We start from the raw sequence: 21,536 nt of genomic DNA, 5'->3' as shown, positions 1-21,536 counted from the left end.
AGTTATTCTGCTTGTCTAATGGGTCGTTGCAGGCTGTGTGCTTTCTGAGTTTGGATGTCTCACAAATATTCATGTAGGTACAGCAGTATACAGACTGTATAAGATGAGGCTGAGCAACTGGAGCAGATGTGGCTACTGTTTAGACATTGTGGTCTTGTGTGGATTATTTAAGGAATGTTACAGCAGAGACACCGAAAAATGTATGAGGTATTTGGCATGGGATCAAACATGACAGATTATTTGTATCAGTTTGACAGTCAGCTAGCAAGAAGAGGGCTTCCTAAAATGTTTGTCTTATGTCTTGATCAGGTAAGTAATGCAAACACAGAGCTTGAGATAAAAGGTTGCTGCTAGAACGGAAGCAGGAGCAAATAAAGACACACTCATCAATCAAGATAAAAGATTTTATTTGAGACCTTTCTCAGATCATTTGATACAACATATTAGAACACTTGTAATACTAATATTTGTAACACTTTTCTCATTCTATTTATTTGAAACTTTTTTTCAACCACATTTGAAACAAACTCCGGTACAAAGTTTGTGTACAACATGACAGATGCTGAGGTAAATATTTGCCATTGATGTCAGAGCCAGCCCTGTGAGGGACTGTACAAAAAATATTGGGGGTGGCATCACAGACAAGGTTTGTCTAATTTTTCATTTTGTTGAATGGAGGATAGTCTGGAGTGTCTTTTACTTTTCTTTTAGGTTTAATAGTTACAATTCACACTTAATATGTGAATCGTGCTATGTAAAAATTGTTGTTGTGTTCACCCTGAAATCAAAAGTAGCCTGTAGTGCTATTTATCCATCAAGACTGTTTTGGTGTGAGTTGCAGAGTTTTGGAGATATTGTTCATAGAGATGTCTGCCTTCTCTCCACTATGATGGAACTAGATGGCACTCAGCCTGTGGTGCTCAAAGGTCCAAAACAATACATCTGAAAAACTCAACAGCAATATCTCTTTCCAGAAATCATGACTCGGTTCCTCATGACAATCCACATACCTTGTTGTGAGCAGTTTCAGGCAGGATTTTTTTTCTTAGCGTATCATGGCACAGACGGAAGTGCGCATTTACTCATTGACGAGAGGCTACCTTACTAAAGTTACAGCTCAGCGAGGAGGACGCTATTAATGTTTACATCCTGTGTTGTCACAAGCAGGGGACTCTCGTCCATAAGTAAATGTACATTTCCTTCTGCGTGGTGACACAGTTGGGAGGTGTTATTCAGTATAAAGAAAATGAAATTTCTGAGGACATAAAAGTTTATAGAAAGAGACATTGCTGTTAAGTTTGTCAAAAAAATTTTTTTGGCACTTTGAGAACCACAAGAATGGTTTAGTTACATTATATACGAGAGAAGGCAAACATCTCTAAGGCTTAATTTTGGGGTGAACTGTACCTTTAAGCTTGAAATTGTAGTTGAGTTGAACTATTAGTGGGAAGGTGTTTCCAATTTGTTGTGAGTGGTCAAAAGCATATTGCTATTTTAAAGAGTCAAACTTAAAGTTCAGCTCCTTTCCTCACCCAAATAATTTTTGTACATTCCCTATTGGATTTCCAGAGCTGCTGTGATCATTGATTGTCAATAAAATAATCGGGCCTCCGTGTTCGCCAGAGCCAGTAGACGGATGTTGCGCACACAGCCAGCAGCAGCTTCCTGGAGCATCTCGTCATCAGAGCCAATGTAGTGGATGAGGGGCTACGGGAGTACAAAGGACAGCGGTTACAGCAGACATCACTGTTTTCCAACAGTCTACAGTGTACTTACAACCAGTGCCCTAATAGGTAGCTGGCTGCAAATGTTGCCATGTCAGCAGTAGTCACTGCACACTGCAGTGGCAGTAGCTACTAGCTGGCTGTACGGTGACAGGCTGCACTGGTCCCACGTGTCCCTCTGTGTGTGTGTGTGTGTGAGTGTGTGTGTGTGTGTGTGTGTGTGTGTGTGTGTGTGTGTGTGTGTGTGTGTGTGTGTGTGTGTGTGTGTGTGTGTGTGTGTGTGTATGCATGTGTGTGTATTCATGTGTGTGTGTCCCAGTTTACCCATCCAAACCATGCCTCTGCAAAGGGGTTACAGCTGGGAGCACACATGCTCCTGCAAGTTTGTTCAGAAGAAAGTCATGCAGGGCAGGCTCAACATTAAAAACCTGAGTATGAACCACACCACTTGACAGCCTTTCCGCCGCTCCAAAGGTCAGATTCTATCCGACTATTAGTGGCTTGTGTAATGGATCTCGTTAGATCTTATTGCAGAACATGGTTTTGCTCTCTCAAGAAATCTGTAGCTTTGGAAGTTTATTTTTTGGTTACATAAAACTCAACATTTAAAAGATTTTCATACGTTCAAAGAGTTGTGTATTGTGCAGAAGTGAGCTCAAAGTAAAAAACTGGATGGAGGGTGCGCTGTTTTCCTATTTAATCTGCAGCAAAATCACTACATTATGTTTGTGGGCAGCTGTGGGGCTGAATCAAAGTAAAAGTAAATGTAAGCATAAATACTCTGGTGCACTGGATGAATCTAAATGTGTTCAATGTGTGCTCCTTGGTAAAATCACAATGGTGTGCCACTGAGGTTTCTAAAGCCACACTTGTAATTATTTCGGATCGTCTTGTTTACATCCATAATGAACCAACTGCAACATTACATCCCTCAGCTAAGCACTTAAGGACTCCCTGCTCCTAAACATAGTGAAGCTTTGATAAATACAGTAACTGCTCAGACGTCTCAGGCACTTTTAAGCCCCATATATCAAGGCCTTGTTCTCCACTGAATGAAAAGGGATTTTGAAAGAGGTTTCTTTACCAAACATCATGCTGCAGCCAGCTTACACCGGGTGTTTGAACACCATCGGGATTGTTTCCCTGGTTTCAGTGCAGCAATGTCACATCCTTGTTGATCCTGAGCAACACACAAGACAATATCTAGACTGCCACTGTCAAAGGAAGTGATCCAAGCACTAATCCTGTTTAAAACTTACACACAGCCACTGATTTAGATTTAGTTTAAGGCAGTGGAGTGATTTCAAAAGGTACTGTCTTACCTGCATTTCTCTCTCCCCTTGTGTCCCTCTTATTTAAAACTCTCCCCTCCTTTCCATCAACATTGGAAGTGATGGGATTCCTTTGTTGGTTTAACACAAATGAAATGCCTCTCTCAACTTGTACAATCAGTGATAGTTCGTGAGCAGACATTGCCTAATCTCCATCCAGCTGATCAGTGCTGAGGGCAAACCTGGCACTGTTTTGCTCTCTGGGTACCATTGAGTTCATAATGCATGTCAGAGCAGAGCTGAGGTTGACCCTGACCTCTCTCCGTGTTACATGCAAACTTTAAACGCTGCTCTGCACATTTGTGTGGTTAGCAAATAGCCAAAGAAGCGGAGAGAAGACATTCCCAGGATTTTCAGCACAAAGACAAACAGTGAAAGGAAAACAGATGAAAGATGAGGTGAGCCTGCTTGTGTGTATGAGCAAGAAAGGGCAGTGAACCTACACTATAAGTCCTGTTAAAAGCTGAGAAAATAATATCCTTCCTAATCAGCAGTCCAGGATGCCAGCTTCTCTCAATGCACCAGTGTGGAGGAGGATATGTGAAAGATTTGCCCTCGGGTTTTATATGATTTTTAAATAGCATCCAAAACACCTCCAAAAGCAAACTTACATTCTGAGGCTCCAGAAAACATGCAGCTTGCTAAACAAGTCTCTTTTGTGAAAAGAGAGGATGCCTGAGGAGTGCCAGAGGCAGCGTTTTTGCCAACCTCATAGCATGTTATTCAGACGTCGCCAAATAAGGTCTCCTGAAGCGCGCAGCTAGGCTAAGATAAGCGTGTCTCTCTTCACTGCCTTTTTTCCTAGCTTGCTCTTTCCCTCCCAGCTGGGATGTGGAGGAATATAATACGCCACTTGTTAGATATTCCCTGACTGTGGCAACATGAACACTTTTGTCAGTTTGAAAACTGCACTGCATTTTTTGCACTTCAGAGAGCTCCAGTGAGTCCTGACCTCCAAGACGGGAGCTGGGGAACGTGGCTCCGTGAGGAGAGGGAGGAGCTGGCGTGCAGTCTGTGAGGGCTGCAAATATTGTTGCATGTGTACATCCTACAGCACATGGAAGTGTCATGGTGTTAAGTGCACGCTTTTGGACTGCGTCTGCCTGCAGGAGTTCAGGTTTAAACTCCCCTGTGCCAGCTCTGACAGCCATTACAGCTCCACCGACCCCTCTCCATCCCAGCATTCCCATGTTTTAGACTCCACCGTGGAGGCAAACAGCACAAACAGACAGCAGTGTTTAGCTGAGGTTGAGGGGAAGTTAGTGAGGGAAGTCAAGGTAAACAACATTCCCTGCTGCATCCAGCAAGCCAGAAACTGCCTTTTCTGTGTCTCTAAAGAGGAAGAGGAAAATAAGGGAGGGCAGCTTTCAAATCCTTAAGAGGAACATTTCAGTCTGAACCTCAAGCCTGTTCAACCTGAGGAACATGGCTTGGGATTTCTGGTCCCAGCATGAGGGAGAGAGGCTCTAAAACATTACACTCAATAACATGGTAGTCATAACAGAGCAGGCAGCACACGGTGCTTGTATCATCTGCTCACCACACCCGCAACCTGATGTCATGTTCCCCAAAAACCAACAGGAAGCTGTCGAAGTAAACCTGTGATGCTCTGCTTGGTTTTATTCCTTCCCTCACATTTAGTGTAACTTCTGCCCCCCACAGCCTCACTGAGCACTTTCACTCTTCAAGTCTGACCATGTAAGAGAGAAAAAAACACACAGCAACTGTGCCGAGGAAGGAGTGTGCTCATGGTGACAAAAGTACAAACACTTTTCTCATTTACATTAGCAAAAGCCTAAAATACATACCAGGCCCTGGCAGGAGCCACGCTCTGGCAAACCTTCAGTCGAAAATTGCCAATAATTACCATCCGCATTTTGTAATTTTCATCCATTTACTTCATAAAGCTTTTCTTATGAAAGAGCCTCTTTAATACAAATAGCTGGCTGAAGCTGTCTACAAGAATTTATGATTTCAGCAAACAATCCCCAGTGCTTTTGGAAGCAATGTACAGCGCAGAGGGGGGAGGCGTGCTGATTCTGTGCATGACACAAAATGAGGCACATCCGTTTAAAACTGCGAGATACCAAGAGGGGATGTCAAATCAAACTGTGAGGGCGATTCATCTCTCAGGGCTAAAATTCTCCAGTTTCCTGTGAGAGTGAGCACCCGAATCCCTTTTTCTTCAACAAGGTCTGATCTGGGAGGAGGTTCCAAGGAAAATATGTTGTCAGAAAATTTACGAAATAAAATAACAGATGACAGCGAGTTGTGTCCAAAACAAATCACAATGTATAACACCTAGTACTTTATACGTGGTACTTAGTATTTACTTTTACTTTTGATAAAATAATTTAATTGCCTCCAGACTAAAATAAAAATAGACTAGGAGGGGTCACTAATGTGTTCTCCAGTGTGATGTACTTTCTTTTCAATGCTTAATTTCCCCAGTGAATCTTAAGGGACTTGGCCATACACCATTAAGTGTGCTACAGAGGAAAGTTACTTTCTAAACCAACTTTAGAGTGAGAAACCTTTTGCTTAGTGGAAATAGTATACTACACGTGGGTGAATGTGTTTTGAGAGCTTCTCCACGGCACAGAAAAGCTCTTTGATATACGGTTGCAATAATACGAGAGGCAGTCCAGAATTTTACACAGGGCCGTAAATTAGATGCAGAGCCTTGTATCGGTCCTCGATACACCCTCCCCGATCCAAGTATTGGCGATAACACATTCTCTCTACCAGCTGCCTGTATATCATGAAGCAGGGCATTACAGTGCAAGTCGAATCCAGGAGACTGACAAGCTCCCACACTGTAATGTGTCCTTTGGGGTCAGGCAGGTATCAGCCTCTGTTCCAGACTGGCTGAGAAGTGAACAATGAGGCTGCCTGTGCTACATTTCCACGTCCGAGATTAAGAACAAATGCAATGCTGGTGCAGTTACGTGGCCTTTGGTGATTAAGCTCTTTAAAAGTCCAAAAATACATTATGCAGTAGTGTTGCAACTCTTAACTGGTACATTAATAAGGGCAAACACAAAGACAGATTAAATAGGGCGGTATGTCATGGATTTGCACACACACACACCCACACGCACACGCACGAAGACTCACACTAGAATTTCAAATATAGACACACACACACACGCACACACACACACACAAAAGGAGGGCTTGTCCAGTTTTTGTCGTGGCTCACACTACAAAAAGCATTCATCTTAACGACTTTTGCAAATTGGACATAACTCTTTCTGAACACCCAATGTTCAGTCCAGCTACCAATTATGGCTAGTGTTGAACCACATACACTGTAACAGCAGATCAAGCTAAAATACACCATTTAATGAACATGGGAAAAAAATATCTGGCTGCAATGGCATAACCACTTCGTAATTTATACTGCAGTTGTTATTTTGGGGGAGGGAAAAAAAGGATTTAAACTCACTGTGGCCACAGACGGATTTCTCATGTGAAAGTCTTTCTATGTGAAACATGATAAAAAATTAGAGAATGATGCTGAAATACGGGTATGTGATCATCTGTGACAAGACATCAATTACAGCAGAATCTTAGTATAAAAATCTCTACGTCTCTGTCAAACACAGACAAACATAAACAGTGTCTGGAGCTGAGCATGGAAACAGGCTGACGGGCTCAATGTTAGACAAAACAATGCTTGTTTCTTTTTGGAAGAGCACTACACAACTGCAATGATGAGGAGAGCTGGCAGATGTAGCTTTACAGAGTCAGAAAAAATTGAACCATAAAAAAACATTGTTCACTTTTAGCCTGGAACAGCTCTGCCCCCACTCTTTGGCCTGAACCATATCGCTGCTACATTCTACCCTGATGTCCAGGAACTGCCCTTAGCAACAGTTACCCCCAACTACAGACCTTTGACTTGATCTGTAATGGCATCTAGGGTCTACCGGAGAAACACTGAGCTGTTTGCTTTTCTAAATTCCCATGAAGGCTAGAAAGTGGAGTCATGTTTCCGCGGCAGAATAAAACCAACTTTGTTTCTGCTCCATTGGTCTAAGGCTCTCAAAATAGTCAGCTTTTCAAAGTTTATTAGTCAGTGTTTTTCACACATCACTAAAACAAGGGTGGTGGGAGGGGAGAGCAAATTTTCCTCAATCTAATTAAGCCAGATTTAGTCGCAAAAACAAATAAACTAGATAAAATTACTACTTAATGATTTATCTTCAAAAAAGCAGAAGTAAGGAGTCACAGCTCTACAACTGACCTTGACCACTCCTTTCCTGTGCATGGTGATGCAATTGTTGGGGTCTTTGGACAGCTGGTACAAGGCCATAGCTGTGCTCTGGTGGACTGCTCTGTCTTTTGACTTGAGGTAGCGCACAAGGGAAGCAACTGCCCCAGCTTCACCGAAGGACGCCCTGTTGCTGCCCCACATGCAGCAATGGCTGATGGCCTCAGCCAGGTGGCGACGGAGCTTGTCATCAGTCTGTGAAGAGGAGAACATCCTATTGGTCCCCGAAGACCAGTCTTTACAATTTAGAGAACAACAAGCTGTACTGCAGCTCTGCAAAGGCAAAATCTAACAATGTTATTCTCATTAGCTGAATTTTTGGTAGGAAAAGGCTAACTTAAATCCACTGTAACGACTTGTCTATTGACAGTGAGTGCAGTGATGGTGAATAGTTGTTTGTCTCCAGCAGTGAGGTGTACTTACTGTGTTCGTCAACTTGGCCAGCAACGGGACAACCCCGTGATCAGTGAGAACTGCCAGATTTTCCTTGTCTTTGGCTATTTTGGAGATGGCAGCGCAGATGCTTGCCAACACCTCGTTGTTTGTTGACTCCAGCAAATTAACAATCAGTTCCAACCCACCGACAAGGGAGCGCACCATTTCCCCTGCATCCTAAAGTCAAAGGATGTGTTATTAGCTGGTGCTCAGTCAAAATGAACATGGAGGATGATGAAGAGAGAGGTAGTGTAATGACTGAGGAAAGAGGAGAGCACGGCAGACAAAACAAAGGACGCTTAATCAGTATTTTTACCAGCCAGGCAACAGTCAAAGTCCAACAATCTCTTTCTTGCTTTTCTTGCATGAAGGGACATGGGGAAATCTTGTGTTGGAGACAACCTACATCCTTCCAACAGCTTTAAGAAAAATATGTTTGTATGTCGCAGGTTAGGAGTTATGTGAGCTCATGTCTGCCTGACCAAATTGGGTAGGGTCTAAAAATGTAAACATTTATCAGAGCATATATATGTTAATATCTGTTCATTTTATGCATGACATTGTTTAATACAATTTAAAGTATTGCACAGATTGCAGTATTCAAAGACATAATTACACAGGATATTACCCAAACTTTCAACACACTGTGATAAATGTAATTTAACAGCAACAGCCTAATTACACAGTTATGGCCTATGTCCCACTTTGCAGAACTTATGGATAAGGATTTTTCCCCTGCCTACTGTTAAAAATCTGCATTCATGTAATAATCTTTTTGTTCTTGTTCACTTTGTAATGTGATCTGAAGACAATTTCTCCTGTTGATAAGGAATAAGTTTCAATTTCAATTTCAGGGATACTGTATACTGTCATGTTAAGTTTTCTGATATATTGTTTGCTTGGAGGCGCACTATGTAGGAATTTGAATTTAGAACACTGAAAAATTAACTAATATTATCAACTGATTGTGAAGAAATAAAAGTGTTGACGTTATGTCATAGACATCTATGTATTGTGTTGAAGAGATATCTACTGAAGTTAACATGCTAACCAGCTAACCTGTGTCTGAAAACCTCTTTCTCCCAACAATCCAAAGCTCCTGTGTTGCAATGCAGACACCAACACTCTTCTGGTAGTCCAGCTTGCTGCACGGCTAACTGAGCTAACAAGCTAACAGTAGCTACAGTCATGGATGTATAAAGGAACTACAGTAAGCAGAAATTAGCAGTTACTCGGTTGTTTTCTGTGTACAACAGATGTATTCAAATATAACAACAACCTCTCCGACAGCAGAACTGTGTTGTGGATCTGAGTGAACAAACCAATAAATTTGACATCTTTGTCAACCTCTCCTACTCTCACCCTGACTTGTCATAATGAGGAGGAAACATAGAATTTAGAGCTTACTTAGAAGTGTCATTTAAAGCCTTGGCCCCAGACCAACACACAGTGTAGATTCAAGGCCTCATGGTCTGATTTCAAGGCAGCAGCTGCTACCACAGGACTCTGAGCCACTTATGGGGCTGTGCCTACCAAACCGACAGGCTGGTAGGCAGTGCTGAGAGAACCACAGCGGAAGAGCTGGCAGAGACACTGGCTTCAGTATGGCTTGGCACATCAGGCTGCTGTTTAAAATCAGAACTCAACGTATCGCCAGCCACGGAAGAAGAGATTGAGGTGCCTGCGTCTGTAATGTTCAGTGGTTTGAAAATAGAACAGGAATTTCCCCAAAGGCTTACAATTATGGATGCAAATCACAAAGCATGCTTAATTGGAGTCCTTTTCAACATCAGTCTACTTGTCCAGTGCTGATGTATGGCATTGTACTGTGGAATACAGTAATCACAGAATTTATAATGAGCACTCTGTGGTTGTTCTTCATTCTATAAATTAAGGTATTTCATCAAATTCAGCACTGACAAAAACTGATTTACAGTTTCAGAGTACAGCCAGGAGAGCTGGATGTTCTGGTGTGTTCCCCTCTGTAACAGAGAGCTCACAGCTGAGATCAGGCCAGGGTGCTGTATATGGGCCCTGTGATGCTGTGCCAGAGGATGAGCCATGTGTGCGGTGCCGGGGGGGGTTGCCGGGGCCAGGAGCTGCCCCCCTGACACACAGGAAGCCCTTCCTCAGGAATACTGATGATGGCTGGCCAGGAGTCCCTGAGACAGAGGAAGCTCTCTCAAGCCACCAGCTGCGATTGACCAGCCAGAATCTCTTTCATGGCCTGGGCAGGCCCCCAGATCTGAAAGCCACAACATTATGAGGCTGCACACGGAAAGGTCTTTCTCACTATCCTCTCTCTCTCCCCTCCTCTTACCCAGGATGACATGAAATAGAAAACACACTATCTGCTGTGAGTGATCTCAAGCTGAGGGGAGCAAGCCAGGCTCAGACAGCAGGAACGTGCCTTGACCCGTTCTCTGGAGCAATCAGGCTACTATGCATCTAAATGTGCCTCTTTGTCCAGGTGAATTCATGATACACCCCATTACGTGTGACGGGGAAGGTTCTACTTCCTTGACTGAAGCAACAAAGATAGTTGAATGATTCTTTACAGTGGTATTAAGTGAGTTTAAGTTGTGGACCTGTGGGCACAGAGCACAGCGTCTGTGTCTGTGGAGGGGCTGCAGTACTGTATGGAGCATCTAGCAGATGCATTTATACCACGGCTCTCTCATAAATCCACTATGGAACCGCTAACTCAAACCACATGGGATTTTTATCTAAATAACGACTGCACCAAAGCAGCTGTATCAAGTTCCGCAACTCCATGGGCAAAGAGTGCTATTTAGCTCTTTTCAATGCCCCTGTCCTAGGAAAAATCACTCAAAAAGCATGTTCATGAATTTCCCTCAAAATTGGCACACTGACGACCAGACAAACATTGTCAAACTTTGTTAGCACTCAATAGTGGGTACGCGGTCTCCCTCTCCCTCCATATGGTTGTCATCCATCATTTTCACTACATTTCTGGGCCAGAGAAATTCCTGCCAACAAAAAAAAAGGGGCTTCACCCCCAACATACCTGCCTGGGCCTAATATATCTGTTAAAACTTTACCACATTGTCCCACTGACAAGTGTTTACCTTAATCACAGCAACAATCTAATAGGACAACATTATGTTTATAGTTGGAGATGATGTGATCAGAGCATCAAAGACGTGCTTATGTGTAACTGTAATTAGAGTTGAATGACAACACTGCTCTGTAACACTAAGCAAAAGGCCTGTGACGATGTCATGAAGGAGCTCATAATGTTTTAAAAGGTATTCATTACACTTCCATAACATTGTCTGACTTGACAGATTGACAGTTTTTAAAACTGTATCAAAAACAATTAGATTACAAGCTTTCTTCTCCCTTGTCAAAACCTGGCGTCTATGTTACCCAAAATGCAACTCGACCACCAACAGTTTAGTCAGAGATTTGGGTGTGTTATGCCGGTAGTGGCAAAGTGTAAACCAACCCTGATGTCACTCACTGATTTGTAGACTGCTTTTATGAGGCCTTGAGTTTGGCATTACGGCCAAAGTCATCTAGGTTTTTAGAACCAGAAGTGGCCATGTTTGGACGTGATGGTGGAGCTGTGGAGAATACACATTGCCTGTATATTGATTGGATCTCACGAAGAACCCTAGGACCCACCGTGGTAGCCACCCAAGTGACATCACTTAAGGCAATTTATCAGACTTCACAGTGCTTTCTCTAGGGGCACAAAAGGCTTTTTGCATTATTTTTCACACAAGCAGTAGTGTTCCCCAAAACCTATACACAGAATTTGATGGGTATAATCAATTATTTTCTTTAAAGAAAACATCTGTCATGTTTATGGACCTCTAAACTAGGCATCATCCTATTATCAGCCTGATTATTGGATCCGATATTCAGCATTATTCTAATTATTGGAATTGAGGTTTCTTTTCTCAGATGTGCAGATGAAATAATTAATAATTAGCAAAGTAACTAACTAGTAAGTACAGTTATCAAATTAACATATTAAAAAGTGTAATATTTGCCTCCAAAATGTAGTGGAGTGGAAGTAAAATGTAGCAGAAAATGTAAATACAAGTACCACAAAATTGTACTTAAGTACATTACTTGAGTAAATTGTACTTAGTAGCATCCCATCACTTGCTATTCTAAAGTTTGACAGTAAGATTTTTATTTTTACTGTAAACATATATCAGTTCCAAAGGCTGGTTCAGTCTCCTTGATTACTAAAAATCTGTATCTGCCCTGGAAAAATGTATTTGTTATCCCTATGCCAAACTTACAATTTTGTGCATTAAGCAGTTATATCTAAAATTATATAAGTAGTATTCATGGCAGTGTAATAGGTTCTTTTGCAATCAATGTGTTCAATGTTTTTATCAGGGTTCACAGAAACTCTCTATTACCCTATGCCCTATGCTTGGATAGTGTGCCTCTGTAACAAGTAGCATGTTGAAGGGAGATATTCAGCTGGGAAATCAGAAGCCGTGCTACAGGATATTACTCAGTCTTTTCCCTCTGCCTGCTTCCCAATTCACCAATCCCAGTGTGCCAAGGAGGCTTCTCTGCTTCATATTAGCCCGAGGTTCATTTAAGCCTCCTCTGACACAGCTCTGCCCTTGCTAACCTCCCAGCAGCAGTAGGTTAGAGGGAGAGCATAGCAGACAAGCATGGTGATAGCAGGCCTCTGTTTTGTTAGCAGGATGACCCTTTATTCTGAAACAACACAAACTCTGCAGACCTCTTTGATTTAGAGGCTTTCTATGTGCCTTGGGTGTGTTTCACTCATCAGTCACAGGACAGAGGCAGAAGACAAATGTTCTTCACTGGACTGTACCTTTGCATTCTGAATGCACGGACAAAGGGCCCATGTAGCACTGGACTGCACATCTGCACTGGGGTTTTTCAATAACGACCACACCAGGCGGACTCCGTCAAGCTGATCAATGATTCTGTAGGGAGAGAGAGACAGGAAAGTAGTGTAAATAGCGGTAGAGGGGAGACTAATGATGAGGGAAACAACAGAAAGAAATAACCATGGAAAGAATAAACAAGATTGAGAAAAGTGTTGCAATTTCAATCAGTACTTTCATTAAGAATACATTTCTGCTTGAAGGATTTAAGAGTGTTACTGATCTGTTTCTCAAAGCTGGGGCTGTATCAGCCTGGCCAGTAGCAGTATAGCAACTATAGCCAAGTTGGATCAAAGCGTCGATTGATTTCAGCATTGGCTTTTCATCGCAACTTGCCTTCAGCCCTGTTCATTTCCTCTCCAGGCCTGCAACCCACCCACTGTCTGCTCTCTCAAATCAATCTTCAAGGAAAAGCCTGGCGATACTAGGGCCAGAGGTTAACTCGCATACATCTGTTTATAGTCCTTCATACATGGGTTTATAAATAGAAACTGAGACAAACTTACACTTTATGCTGGTGGCTTGTTTTTCAACCAGAGCCAAAAAGAGGACCTCTTTCCAAATCAAACAGAGCCAGAGACAGGTTGCTCTATATTTCATACAGTCTGAGTGAAGTTTACTTAGGCACAAGCTGTATTTCATGTCATATACATGACTGTAGTCAAAACTGCAGTCAGGGTCTGGGAAGCCAAAGAATTACGCCACAGTGCACCCGTTGTCTGGTGTAAATAACATGTAACGTATTCCCCATGTGTGCTTCCACCAACAAGGCCGACATTGAATGCTGTCATAATTACTTAAACACTCCCTAATCACAGTATCTCCGTGACTGGCAACGAGCGAACACTCATCAGGGACGTCCCCTGCACCATCTGTCTTCCGTTTGTACATAAATCAGTCTGGAGGGATCATAACATCAGATTCCAGTCTGCGGGGCCTCTTAAATCCAGACCAAAAACAAAAGTGAAGCGTCATATCATCCGCCAAAACAGCTCTGTCTTCCCATGAAGCAGGTATGAAACAGATTACCAATGAAGTCGCAGCTGACAGTGATGAATTAGAGGAGGAGACCACAAACCCTGGAGGCATTAAACAACGTGTGTTCACTCTTGTAGCTACACAGGATTCAGTGGAGGAGGCGCAATGTCATTAGCCACACACTGCCTACTGGTTGAGAATGAAAACAAACATATGAGTATTTCATGGAAAACTTGAAAGTGATGAGGGTTTGTTTTAGGCTCTTTGCAGTTATGGATGACCTGCATAAGAATGATGAGGAGAGAATGATTGAGCTGATCAACAGAATGTGGTATTTGAGTAAAAGTTTCTGTTGGGAGAATTAAGTCATGTTAACTGACAATAATGCTGTAGCTTACTGTGTGGTATTATGCATCATCATATTTGCTGGCAAGCCAAACATTGTCTAATCACAGGGAATGTGAAAAACAGCTCCGGCGGTGTTGGTTTGGAGGAGGAAACAATCAAATTTGAGTTATGTTAATTGCTCAGCAAACTACTGTACACATACATGACTAAAAATAAGCCATTGCCGCAAAACATACAGAGAGCAGCCATTGAAATAAGAATTTTCTGTTTACAGCCGATTGTGAAGGCTGAAAAATTACAGTCTGGCCTAAATATATACACTGTGAGAAAACATGGAGAACATGATGAAGCAATGCAAAACACGCCTCTTGTGTGAAGTCAGTGGCTTTATTTTGATATGCTTCGCTTTTTATTGAACCCGTTGTTTTTTTCCTCCAAGCTATTGTAAAAGGCTCATATGATAGCCTTAACAGCTAACAAACAATATAAACTCAGTCATTAAGTTGTATTTGTGTCCAGTGCTAATTAAGAAGGGTCATGTAGTCCATAACAGCCTTGTAAAAGCAATGAAGCACAGATTGAGGGTGAGGTTAAAGGAACATTGAACAAAGACTGCTCTGGAATGTGGTTCACTGTGTTTTCTTGGCCATGTAGTCTTGGACAGACTAGGGCTTTAGGTATGTTCGTCTGACCAGCTCAAGTCCTAACAGTGACCACAAAGTTATAGTAAAGCACCGGGAATGGAACCACAACCGTATTTAACACAGCAGGTACAATAAACAAAGCTTTTAAAATCTGTCATTATGCTGTGGATGAAAGGGAAAAGTACCTGTATAATTACAGATTAAAAGAACATAGATTTTGTTAAGCATCAGCCCATAACACGTTAATGATATTGTGTTGAGATCCTGGAATTGATGTCTTTTCCTTGTCAAAACATATGACGTCAATAGACGGCCAAGAATATGTGTTTGGAGCTAATTCAGTAATAATAGTGAGTAAGCAACGAATCACATGTTAAAAGACACACAAAAACACGCGTTTGCCTTGTGCAACTGTACTCTAAATGTCAATGTTAGCTGGTTGGATGCCCTGCAAGAGAGGGAGACTTACGCCATGTTGTCTCTGTCTGTGGCACAGGCGCCCACTGCCTTGGTTACATTCACCAACAGCGCCTGGTTAAATGACACAAATAGAAAATACATGCATGAATCAAAATAGGAATACGTTCTAAAGATCAGATAAACATTTATGCAGTAAGATAAAAACACAACATGCCTGGTTTGTTCCAGTGAGCAGGTTAACTAGCAACTTGATGCCTCCACACTTGCGGATGGTGGCCTTGTTGGCAGGTATCTGGGCAAATTCTCCCAGGGCTCCCACTACATTTACCAGAACCTCTTCAGGTTGATCAGTCAGCAGGGCAACCAGAGTCTCCAGGGCTTTGTACTCCTGAAGCCTTTCAAGGGTGGAAAAGAGGAAGATAGGCATCTTATTAACTAATGGCTTCACACTGTTAAATTATATTCACTACATCAATGAAATCAATGAACAAAATAGATGACAAAGACTCTAGCTCTTAGAGGCTTTGGCACGGGGGCTTTGTGCTAACTGTTAACTTCACAATGCTAACATGCTCAGAAATACAATTTTAATCACAGCATGCTGATATTAAGGAGGTACAATAGTTAATATGTTTATGTTTACGTTTAGGAAAGGCTGTACTTAGGCATAGCTAAATGTGAACGGATCTTAGTTTAAAGGTCCTGCATTGTAGAAAGTGAGATTTCCTGTCTTTTGTTACTATAAAGCAGGTCTAGGTACTATATAAAAAAATCCCTTTAAACAAGCTGTTAAGGACATCTGTAAAGTGTAATGTCACAACTATACATCCCTCAGCCACACCCCCACCATGGCCGTGGCTGCAAAAACACAATGGGCGGTACCTGCTCAGGCCTCTGTGAGCTAATTATTCAGAGCAGACTGGGCTTTTCAGGAAAGAGGCCTTAAAGACACAGGTACTTATGTGGACAATTCAGATAGAGGGTGCTAAGTATGAACCTGAATATGAGCATAATATGGGCATACTGATTCGCTAATTAGCACTGAGCAGGAAGCACACCTGAGGGTGATCGGAATGTCATTGTTGTTTTTGCAGGATGTGTGGTCATAAACAAAGATCTGATGATGGCGCAAGAGAAAAGGTTTTACAATTCATCCCGAGAGTAACAATGCAAATGTGCTTAATTTCATGGCAATCAAACTAATAGTTAAAACACAAAACACAATAAATAAAACACAAATGTCAACCTCATGGTGGCGCTATAGTTAAGTTGGTGGTTCGCCAATTTTTTAGGATAAATCACCTGTGAATCATAAATGTCTGTACCAAATTCTGAAAAAAAATTGTGGAATTTCTGACCGTGGTGCTAGATGAAAAGTTACTGGATTATCAAAGTCATTGTGATGATAAATATGACTCATCCTCTCAGGACAATGAATGTCAGCAAAAACCAGCATTGCAATCCGTCCAATAATTGTTGAGATATTTCAGTCTGGACCAAAGTGGTGGTCTGACCAGCTGACAGACAGACCAGCAGACCAACAACATTGCCATCCCTGGAGCCTCACGGCTAAACATGCTATTACTTATCTAAGTGCACACAGCCATACAGGCATAAATTTGTTACTGCAACCCAGTAGTACAGGCAGTTTTCCCACGGCCACTCACAGTTGTCCCTTGTCCGTACTTCCATTTCCAAAGCTTTGCTGCGGTTTGGAAACTCTCCCTCCCTCTTTTGCTGTGATTTTGCCTTGTTTGCCCATGCTATAGAGTGGTAAACTATAGTAAACATTTAAAAGGGATATAACGTGGTTGCAAAAAACCTCAACAAACCTCTGATGTACAGTTAAATTCTATGACTGTTTTTATTCACAGTTACGGTTGCTGGCAGCACAGCCCGTAAGCTATTGTAGATGGCCAAGGTCATTTGGTTTTGGTCAGGGTCCACTGACACACCTATTCTTACAAGTGAAAACACTGCTAATGATCAGAGGAGCTGCCAAAGTTAAGTTCAGTGAAAATCGCCATAAAGAAAAACAATGGTTTTCCCATGTCAGCGCTGAAGTGTCATCTGCAATTGCCTACAGTGAAATTATCTTGTAATCACAGACATAACTTTTGATAAATGAACGGTAAGTCATGCCTATTTTTGTTAAGCCAATCCCAGCTAATTACGTGATGGCAAGAGTAAAATTACACAAGACTGCCTGGAGCGGCTTCCACTGCAAACACTGGGCTCCACACAACGGGAAGCTTATTAAAGCCTGTCGGAGGACACAGGAACCACAGTGGGACTTCTGTGTAGCGCAATTTTATGACTGATTTCCTTTCTTTTACTTTTCTCATTCTTCTGCACTAGATCACACATTCAGTTAAGTGCAGAAAGCTTAACTGCTGCCTTTCATTCTAACTTTGGCTTTGAGGAAGGCCCATGTCAAAGTAAGACATTTCAGGGACCCAGAGCTGCTTAGCAATCATGACAAAAAGAGAAAGATTGATGCTTGTGAAATTTAACTAACTGATCAATTTATTTCATTTAAAAGGACACAGCGGAGCAGTGACTTACTTGGGTGAGCAAAAAACTTTTGTGAGGTAAGGAGAAGTATCATTTGGAGGAGCAATTATGGTGTGCTCATCATAGGGCTGGAACAGAGGTAAGATGGAGGGGTAGTCAGTAATTGAAAGCTAACCCCACAATCTTGACCCCAAACATTACTGTGCTGGCAAATACAGTCGAGACTTGGCAGTCGTGACTTTCCATTGCGAAGTTATTCCCTCAGACTTTTGTTGAGGCTTTTTACAGCACTTTTGTGTGTCAATAACACCTCAGTATACAGGCTCAAGGGGCCACATATCGATGCATGCATAAATCTGCAAAAAATAATGTTTCAGTGTTTCCACTTTTACAAAGGCATTTCCAGTTGCACATATAAGCCTGGCTTGGTACAGCCATCCATATAATATTGGAAGCCCTACAAAAAACACAAGCTTATGTGGTCTTAAAACAAACACACTTATGTACTTCATAGTTATGAATGTAATTAGATTTCAGGGCATCAATCATCTCCCATTTTGATGCATCATTAATCAGGAAAATGGCTTACACATGCTGCTACTTGTCTTGAGCAGCGGTCTCCCGACCTCAATACTGTCCAGACCTTGCAAATCATTAGTCACATAAAAGAAAAAAGTGATGTTGTTTGCAAAGGGCCACGGGGTCTGTTTCATTTGACCATGTTCTGAATGAAAGAAAAGTGAAAAAATATCCACACTCTGCTACTCATATATATATATGATAATATATAAAAAAATATATTCTAAAATGATTTTCAATTCAGTACACCACTCAGCCGTTGATTGATTCTGAAATGAGTGCATGCCCCTAAAAAACAGTTACCATTAGCAGCCTTTGCCTTTTGACAGTAATGGCGTGGTCACTGACCTAGACATTTAAAGTGATTCAAATAAGCCTGACAGAGGATAAAAAAAACAGATCCACTTACACATTCAAGTGTGCATTTAAAACATTTGCCATGCATCATGCTGGTTTCCTCCTGAAGAGGTAGCCACATATCACCTTTGTACACATCCAGCTGCCCACATCATCCAAAAAACAAAGTAAAACATTAACACAGATGGGAAAGAAACCATGAAATATTATGGTCTCTTGGTAATCTCACTCGGATACCTTTGTGACATGGTAAATTTAGAGTGAGGGCAACCAAGTGTTTTTTAGTGTTTGCAAATGAAGTGTCACTAAATGTGGTTTACATGTGATTAATGGCATCATTATAATTATTTCTATTATTGTTATTATCAGTAGTAATATAAATATTTCACATAGCAACAGTGTGACAAGTCATTACAAATGGCAGGGAGCCTGTGCTGGCAGCAAGTGTATTATGCTGCCACATTACTCATGGCCAGTACAGTTACTTTGTTTTATCATTATGCCAAGTTGCAGTCAGAAGGGTTCCCAGTATGTATGAGTTTCAGTATGAGTTTTTCTTTAATTAAAATTATCAAGAAGCCAGTTTATAAGCTTGATTTGTACTTTTAAACACTGTCTGTCTATAAAGTAGTATCTATGCCACTATCTTTAATCATTTAATGACAATAATAATATAAATAAATTAAAATAAATCAAATCAAATTGTTTTCTTTCATGACGTGTGTTAAAAGGACAACGATCTGTCCATGTTGCTTTAAAAGAATGTTATTGTCATTCCTCCGCTCCTGTAAAGGAATCCTCGCTTAACTTGATGTGACAGCAGACGCTCAGTTCCAGTTGGGAGGACTTAACTTAGACTTTAAATGCAGGATATCATTCTGTCAGTTATGATATATGAGGTGAAGAAATGTCCTGAAGAAGTGCTTCTGCTTCTTCTTCTTGTTATTTCTAGAATTCTACTGCAACTCAACTATACAGCCCTGCCTTTTATGAGTGAAAAGAAAGGCATATTCACATAATCTTACCTCAGTGAAAAGCCTCAAATTCTAAGACAATGTCTTATCAGTTTGTGGCTACACTTGAAAGAATAGGTTTTGAATTGATTAATATGTTACAAAGATATATAATTACTGTATGTGTGTTATATAATAGCACGGGTCTCACACCGAATAAGAAAGTTACAGCTACACTACACACATCATTCTTTCAAAAACGCACCAGTGGAAATGCATAGTGCTGCCAGGGCATGCTCTCTGGCCATTATTTATTTTAGAGGGCAAATTACTGACTAATCATCTAACACTTAAGTACAAGTCAAAAACCCATCCAGAAATGTCACAGCTGAAGCATCCAGGCTAAATGACACTTAAATAAACCTCTGCCTTCCATGACAAATGATTAAAGGCTCTGTCAGCCTGCTTCCTCTGACATTAGACAATCACCAGCTCAAGGCTGATTCTTTCAGTATGCCTACATTTGGTTAAATACTAACAGGACTTGACTTACACATCACTGAAGTCTATAAAATCAGCACACTGACTTGAGCATTTGTTAACGCTGGGAAAGATTGAATTGTAGCAGCAAACACTCACATAAATGATCGGAGCGGAAAGAATCCAAAAACTTTACATTTGAAGCAAATAATCACTTCAAGCTGGAACAATGGTAAAGAAAGGGAGACATGACAATAGCATGTGAGTGGAAAAAGTGACACAGCTAGTCATGAGTGAATAAAAAGTATAAATACTGTATGTGATGATGGCATGACGACCGTAATGCACGCAAGTCAGTTGAACCCCTGACTGGTGTTCTGTGTTCACATGCTGTATTCACATGCTGTTAACCACATCATCTTAGCGAACATTTTCCAAAGGCTAAGGCACGTGTGTGAAATGCCTTATTGCTGTTAATCCACTCTCATTCTGAGGCTCATTAGACTGCTGTTCCCATGTATAACGACTGATTTATCAAAGTCATACTAATCTGTCACCACTAATTAAAAAACATATAATCACACAAACAAAAAGATATTACTAAAATGTGTTTCTGTATCTGTCATATGTTGAGTTTGTGTGTGTATTGGTAAGACGTAATAAGGTGGGACCCTGTGTCGTGGCTTACTTAGCTACATTCTCCATACTGATGGAACACTTCCAGATGGCCCCGGTGGCAGCGGCCAAGAGCTGCTTGTTGTCCGCCTTGCTCAGCAGTGAAACCAGTGGCTGCAAACCTTTGTACTTACGCACCAGGACACGAGTTTGTTGGTCCTCGGCACACTACAAAGTAAAACAGTGGGTCTGCATTATTGCCTCTACAAGCTGGGTCTACTTAGGAGAAAATAAATAGTCTCAGAGACTATTTTACTCCTTGTCCTTTTTTTTCCAGTTCTGGTCATTTCTATCATAGACTATGGGCAAGAGTGTAGAAAACAGGTACCTTAAAGATTGCACTGGCACAATGCATTTGTAGCTCATCATTGTCACTGCTTAGGTTTTTGACCAAATCCTTGATCATGCCCTCCCTCTGAATGGCAATCCTGTAGCTTTCCTGCAGTGACATGACAATTGGCAGACCACATGAACAACATCAATTGTTGAATGTATAGTTATGTCACATATATTTTATATTTGTATTTGTTGTTTGTTGGTTTGTCAGCAGGATTACACAAAAACTACTGAATGGATTTTCACGAAACTTGGATGGAGGATGGGTCTGGGCCCAGAATAGGACTTTTGGTACGGATCCAGATAAAGGGATTCATCCAGAAATGTTTTTTCACTTTCTTATCATTGTGAGATAGGGCGTTTTTCAACATCTTCATTAATTTCTCTGGGAATAATGCATGGACTTTGATCTTTGATTTTTTTGATGGCTTATTATGTGTGCCAAATTAAGTACAGTATAATGTACAGTACATCACCCTCAAGGTAATTATGGTTATCCAAAACTAAACTGAAAACTTAAACATTTGAATGAAAAAACATTTGAGTTAACTGAAATAAAAACAAAAAGTAGACTTCAGA

At 41.3% G+C, this 21,536-nt stretch overlaps 1 protein-coding gene across 1 annotated transcript in view; it reads right to left on the bottom strand.

Annotated features, from left to right (window-relative positions):
• Positions 1–568: 568 nt before the first annotated feature.
• Positions 569–21,536, bottom strand: part of odad2 (outer dynein arm docking complex subunit 2) — a 57,017-nt gene continuing 36,049 nt past the window's right edge. The window contains exons 16-23 of the mRNA XM_073488045.1: positions 20,950–21,060; positions 20,635–20,789; positions 15,278–15,458; positions 15,113–15,174; positions 12,598–12,712; positions 7,755–7,943; positions 7,305–7,526; positions 569–1,707 (exon numbers count right to left, since the gene is read on the bottom strand). Of these exons, the coding sequence (XP_073344146.1) occupies positions 1,591–1,707; positions 7,305–7,526; positions 7,755–7,943; positions 12,598–12,712; positions 15,113–15,174; positions 15,278–15,458; positions 20,635–20,789; positions 20,950–21,060 (1,152 nt within the window). The 3' untranslated portion in view covers positions 569–1,590. The remainder of the gene's footprint in view (positions 1,708–7,304; positions 7,527–7,754; positions 7,944–12,597; positions 12,713–15,112; positions 15,175–15,277; positions 15,459–20,634; positions 20,790–20,949; positions 21,061–21,536) is intronic.

This window comes from Pagrus major, chromosome 19 (assembly GCF_040436345.1).
Source record: "Pagrus major chromosome 19, Pma_NU_1.0".
NCBI classification, from domain to species: domain Eukaryota; kingdom Metazoa; phylum Chordata; class Actinopteri; order Spariformes; family Sparidae; genus Pagrus; species Pagrus major.
This window is presented reverse-complemented; position numbering and strand designations above follow the sequence as displayed.